The sequence below is a fragment of the Octodon degus genome, unplaced genomic scaffold (genome assembly GCF_000260255.1).
Source record: "Octodon degus isolate 3935 unplaced genomic scaffold, OctDeg1.0 scaffold00065, whole genome shotgun sequence".
NCBI lineage: Eukaryota > Metazoa > Chordata > Mammalia > Rodentia > Octodontidae > Octodon > Octodon degus.
In genome coordinates, this window is record NW_004524641.1 from 9557447 (window position 1) to 9563738 (window position 6292).

Genomic DNA, 6292 nt, shown 5'->3' on the forward strand with positions numbered 1-6292 from the left:
TTTTTGGTTGTTGTTGTTGTTTATTTTTAATGTATTTGGTACAGGGTCTCACTACCCAGCTCAGACTCATAGTGATTCTCCTGTTTTCAGCCCTCCCAGGACTGGGATTATAGGCGTGCGCCACTATGCCAGGTCTCAGTGGCTGGCTCAGTGTGCCCTGGGGGCAGGGCCGGCATGGCATGTGGTGCCCAGGATCGAGCCCCCATCCCCAGGCTTGCCTAAGCAAGCATTTAGTCTACTGAGCTATCCCGCCAACCCTTAGGGCAATAATTATGATAATCTCCAATTTTCTTTTTCATCTTTTATTTATTTATTTTGGTACAGAGTCTTGCTACACAGCTTGGACTCATAGTGATCCTCCTATCTCAGCCTCCCCAGCACTGGGATTAAGGCCAGGACATTAGACAGCTGAGCTATCTTCCCAGCCCATAATTCCCTATTTTTATGTAATAGTCAATGTCTATTTAAAGAAACATTTGGTTTGGTTTTTTTTTTTTTTTTAGAAGAGAGAACATTTATTCATGAACTTGTTGGGGATGGCACAGTGGAAGCCTTCAGGAGTGCAGGGCTCGCCACTTGTCCAGGGGACCGCGGTTTGGGATGTATTTCACCCCACAGCCATCAGGGATGAGGCGCTTCTCGGCCACCATGTCTTCAAATTCATCCGCAGTGAATTTGGTGAAGCCCCACTTTTTGGAAATGTGGATCTTCTGGCGGCCAGGGAACTTAAACTTGGCCCTGCGTAGGGCCTCGATCACATGCTCCTTGTTCTGCAGCTTGGTGCGGATGGACATGATGACCTGCCCAATGTGGACCCTTGCCACTGTGCCCTGGGGCTTCCCAAAGGTACCCCGCATGCCAGTCTGGAGCCTGTCAGCCCCAGCACAGGACAACATCTTGTTGATGCGGATGACATGGAAAGGGTGGAGCCGCACCCAGATATGGAAGCCATCTTTGCCACAGCTTTTTACCATGTACTTGTTGGCACAAATCCGGGCAGCTTCCAGGGCTTCCGAGGAGAGCTGCTCATACTCATCAGACACCAGGTGGCCGCAGAGCGGGAACTCATCCACTTTTGCTTTCTTCCACCCCAGGTCAAAGACGTGAATCTTGGCATCAGGGACACCTCGGCAGAAGTGGGACTTTGGGTACGGCTTGTTCTTACAGTACCGGTAACACCGGGCGGGACGACATCCCATGGCGACACCAAAGGTCTTCGAAGGTGCACCGAAGGAAAAGAGTGGTCTGGGGGTTTAACTTGGTATTAAAGTTTGTATTTGAAAAAAAAGTTTGTATTTAGCATGGGCCAATCTCTGGGTTCCCCAGCAATAAATATAAAATAATTTATGAGAGTCTACTATGTATCAGATGTCCGTACTAAACTCTGGAGAACACAAAAATGACTGCCTGCTTTGGAGAAGCCTAGAATCTGATGCTAGATTCCCTACCAAGCTTCAAGGCATCATACCAAGTGCTTCCCTCTACGGGGCCAGCATGTAATTCTCCCATACTCCCCAAACTGAGATCATGGTGATTAATAGGATCGAACAAATTCTTTTGGGCTCATAGACTGAGCCAAAAAAAAAAGAGTTAGGAGGTAGTGGAGACACCTGAAAAGACAGAGAAAGAGAATCCACTGCCTCTGAACCAACCACCTTCTAGTCCAGACTCCCGCTCTAAGATCTGTTTCTGGGTTTCTTCAATTTCTTCAAGTATCATATTTTCCATAGTACCTCAATTAGGGCATTATCCGCCTTTAGACCCTACTTCCTAATTTGTAGACAGACCCAACCCATCTGAATACAAAATACTGCACTGGTGAACAAATCCAGCCTACCTGACTGCAGGGTGGTATTGTCCCCAGAACACGGTGATTCACAAGTTAACACTGACAGGCGTGTGTGCCTGTGACTTAGGCTAAGTTTATTACAACCTTTCCCCAAGACATTTTCTGAGTGGAACTGTTATAAAGTTGGACTTCTCAGGGCTCATGATTCTACCTTCTAGGGGAAAAACAGCTTGTGAGTAAAGCAGAATATACAGATAACTAAGAAATGAGAAATGGAGAGACAAGGATGAGGTGGAGGGGGGGGAATTAAAAGGGGGGGAAGAATTAGATTCTCATCTACATCCCTACTGATGTTTGAGTCCATTTCCAGCTTAACCTAGCCTTTGCCAAGGGCCAAGGAACCAATCTCCCATCTCTGTCTCTGTCTGTCTTTCAACATTTCAACAAGCTGATTTTTTGGTCACTTAAAACTAAAAGAGGGGCGGGGAGATAGCTCAGTAGAATAAGCCCTTGCTTGGCAAGCACAACTGAGTTCAATCCCCGGTACCATAAAAAAAACAACAACAAAAACTAAAAGACGGGGCTGGTGAGATGGCTCAGTGGTCTAAAGCACCTACTTAGAACAAGCTTAGCAAATAGGGACCGCGGTTCAATCCCCCAGCACCACATGCCAGCCAGCCCTGCCCCCTGGTGGGCTGAGCTGGCCACACACACACACACACACACAAATAAATAAAATATTAAAAAAAAAAAAACTAAAAGAGATCTACACTAATATACCTCCTACTCTTTGAAAACCAAAACAGTAGACACATGTGTAATAGGATCTAGAATTAACCTAGCCCATAGGCCCACCAAGTGGGAAATGATTAGTTATACCTGCTATGGTTGAATCAATCACTAACATCACATTCACAATCTTGGAATGTGGTAAAATGGGTTGTCCCAAACTTGCTATGGGGAACAAGAACAAGTCAAACTGCACAGTTAGGTCAGGATCAGGATCAAGTAGTCAGCTAATAAGAGAAGGAGGCTGGAGAGATATCTCAGGGGACTGAATGCCTGCTTAGGCCAGCACAAGGACCAGGGTTCAATGCCCCACTGACCCGTCCCCGGCATACTGTGCTGGCCAGACCCAACATGGCACTCGCCTGTAATCCCAGCACTGGGGAGGCTGCAAACAGGAGGATCACTATGAGTCTGAGCTGCATAGTGAGACCCAGTGCCAAATATGTAAAAAAATAAGTGGTAGAGAGCAGTCCAGTTGTGTGTTCTTAGAAAATGGCAATAGATATGGGACAATTCTGAGTCATTAGTTGCCATATGCTAAATATTTAGGGCTGTGACCCCAGATAATATAAACTAATCCAAAGTTTTGCAGGTGAGACTGGTGAGACGGCTCAGTAGAATAACCACTTGCTTGGCAAGCTCAAGGGCCTGAGTTCAATCCCCAGTTCTGCCAAAAAAAAAAAAAAGGAAAATAAAAAAGTTTTGAAGGAAGATCACACAATAGACCACAACAGATCTTTCGGAAAAGAAATTCAGTAGAGTGAACTGTAAAAAGAATAGCCAACAGGCCACGTGTGAGTTTCATTTACTTTGGTAAATGAAATTTTATTGGAATGTAGACAGATTTGCTCATTTTTTTGTAGTTTCCAAGCTATAGTAGTTTCCACAAAGATATTATTGTAACAGAAAATGCTGCCCCACAGCCAGCATACTCCAGTTTCTCAGATGCCCAGGCAGTTGTTCTTGTCGTAGTTCTGGCTGCTTCTGTCTCTTAGAAACAGCTGTTCACTACGATGCACACTGTATAAACCCATCCCCAAGTGAGATGTCATTTGGCCTCTACTCTTCCTGCTTGCCAGAGATCAGAGCCTGATATTTTGGGAATGCTCTCAATCAATGCCCCTCAATGTAAATACACTGGCCTCGAAATCGTGGGTGTCGACTTGGTGTTTCTGCTTGCTGTAGCAGTATGGCCTGTGATGCCTAACAGATTTGTTATCTGCCCCTTTATAGAAACGAAATTTCCAAACTCTAGTTCAGGGAGAAGACAATGATATATAAAATGAGAGAAGTACACTTGGAAAGAAGAGAAGTAAAACTGACAGTCACTGGACAGTGAAGTGAGAGAAAAGGAAGAGAATTTGAAGCTTCTACTTTGGGTGTCTAGGATGGGGGGGTAACAGGAAGAGCACAGAGAGACTGGTAGATCATCTGAATGTGTGTTGTTCTATTCCTTTGAAAAGGCAAGAGTATAGCTCCAGAAATATTGTGTAGGTTAAAATCATAGCTTATAATAAATGATAATAACAGCACATTTATTACAATGACTAAAACTCCTTCCCCTCCTCCTATCACTACTGTTAATGATACAGGGGGAAAAAATGAAACTCCCAACCTGAAAGATACTTGGACGAGTTCATGTTCTCTAAAATCAAAGAACGAATTTTAGGAACAAAACAGAGGTTAAGAATAGAATATTTATTGGGAAAGAAAGCTTCTGTCCAAGAGGGGGACAAAAGGGGAACCCTAGAGTTACCCAGGAAACTGCCTTTTTCAGGGATTTTATAGAGCAAAACTATATGATGAGGCGGGCCTAGGGTGAAAACTACGGGAACTTGCTTAGGTGGGCATGAGGTGGGACAATACTATGGTCAACCAATGAGATTACAAGCACCATTGCTCAAGTAAAATTGATTAAATCGGAATCAAATGGGGAAACAAGTCATGTAGCAAGCCGGCATGAATATAGAACAAGGTGTCTTCCTGTTGGGGTTGAGCTAAATACTCTTTTGGGGCTTTTTTTTTTTTTTTTTAGGGTGATTGATACCTATTTAGAATATCAATCCCTGATACACATCTTTAGGGAAGTATGTGACTGCCTTTTCTTACTCTTTTATCTTGAGAGTCTGGCCCTCAACAACAATTTGGAAGAGTATCTGCCTCTTCCAAATTGTCTTCCATATTGTCCTTGAGGGCCTATCCCTGTCTGACTGCCTATTAAATTTCAATCTCATTTAGCTGCCTACAACATTACTACCTACAGCCTAGCAAGACCTAGCAGGACTGTCCTGCATGCCAGGTGCACACAGGAGACCACACAGGGAAAGAAAGGGGAGAAAGCACTGAGATGGTAGCATAATCCCTGGTCTGGGTAACAAGGCCTGGAATTCTGGAGCTGGTGTGGTGGCATCCCTCCAAAGGTGATCAGATCTGGTAAGCTCTTTAACTCTAAAAAGCAGTGGCTTTGCTCTGTGGAGATAACAAAACTTCAATTTTGAGATTGTTGTATTTGGTTTTTGAAAAAATGAAACAAAGGACATTTTCAGTGTCTTTTTCAGATCTATTTAGAAAAAGCAACTTCCAGAAGCTCTTTTGTGGTAGAACTGCTCCAACAAGGCACTTGTGCCAAGTGATAAATTGATCATTACGCCGTGTATTATTTTAAATGTTATAGGGACACAGTGCAGAGAAGCTGGAGCGTCAAAAGACGACCGCATCTTGACTCTGGAAGTTTCGGGTCCTTCAGACGGGACCCAAGAGTTGACGTGCCTGAACCCTTCATTTTACAGATGAAAGTAAGGTCCACGACTTTCAAATTCTACAGGCATTTTTATAGCCAAACAGTTTGCATCTTGCCAGTAGTGATGCCTTTACAGCCAGCGGGTGCTCGCCCCTAGAAGCCATAAACTGTTTCCAAAAATACCTACAAGAATTGGGGGCCACGTCGAGGACCAAGGAGGGAGCAGGAAGCCCCAGAAAGGAACGTGGCTGTTTTCAGCGTACATATGTGGGAGAGTTGGCGCATACAAATCCGCAGGTGCAGACAGGCCTGTTAACAGCACCCCTCCCCTGTTACCTTGCACACTCCTGTAAACACAGACCTGTCTCCCCCACGCTAGACTTCCTGTTGGGGGTGGATCACTCCAGCCACGCTGATCCTACCTTCGTGGGCGGAGCCCCGGCGGCCGCGGGACACCAAGCCTGCACCTGCAGGAGCTGGGAAGTTGGAGGGTTCGGGAGCTGGGCAGAGGGCGTCAGAGATCACGCATGCTGTGAAAGGGAGAGGAGACCCGCTCACCCCGCAGCACTTCTTACCATAGCTGCCCTCTCAAGCCGATCCTCCGAAGGGCGGACGCGGAGAGCCGGGGTCCGGAACTGGGAGCCAGAGACGCCGCGTCGTCATGGAGACAGGACCACGCACTCCCGCGCAGTGGCGCTTCGATAGGGGGCGGAGCAGGAGCAAGGAGGCGGGACACGCGAGGTGGAGGGGCGGGACTAGAAGGGCGGGGCTGCGGCGAGGACACCCCGGGAGCCGCGGAGGGGGCGGGGCGAGCAGCGGTGGGGCGTCCGGGGGGATCCCACCAGGGCAATAAATCGCTCTGTGCGCACAGGCTTGGTTACGCGGGGAGCTGCCCAAGTGGGGCGTGGGGATTGGAATCTCGGTGTCCATTCCTGATTCTGATTCTAGGGTGTAGAGCGGAAGGGGCTGGCTGT

General features: G+C 46.7%; 2 protein-coding genes across 7 annotated transcripts in view; both read right to left on the reverse strand.

Moving 5' to 3' along the window:
- Positions 1–5984, reverse strand: part of Erich2 (glutamate rich 2) — a 58698-nt gene extending 52714 nt beyond the window's left edge. For 2 of the 6 annotated variants that reach the window (XM_023719194.1, XM_023719191.1), the window contains exons 1-2: positions 5894–5984; positions 5741–5794 (exon numbers count right to left, since the gene is read on the reverse strand). The gene's annotated coding sequence lies outside the window, so the exon portion shown is untranslated. Of the gene's footprint in view, positions 1–5679; positions 5819–5893 lie in introns of all 6 variants that reach the window. The other 4 variants (XM_023719193.1, XM_023719189.1, XM_023719190.1 and 1 more) reach the window with 3 other exon arrangements.
- LOC101567896 (60S ribosomal protein L10-like) lies at positions 507–1223 on the reverse strand. Its single transcript, XM_004634768.3, has one exon. It carries the CDS (start codon positions 1197–1199, stop codon positions 555–557), a length of 645 nt encoding a protein of 214 aa, XP_004634825.1. The 5' UTR covers positions 1200–1223; the 3' UTR covers positions 507–554.
- Positions 5985–6292: the final 308 nt, after the last annotated feature.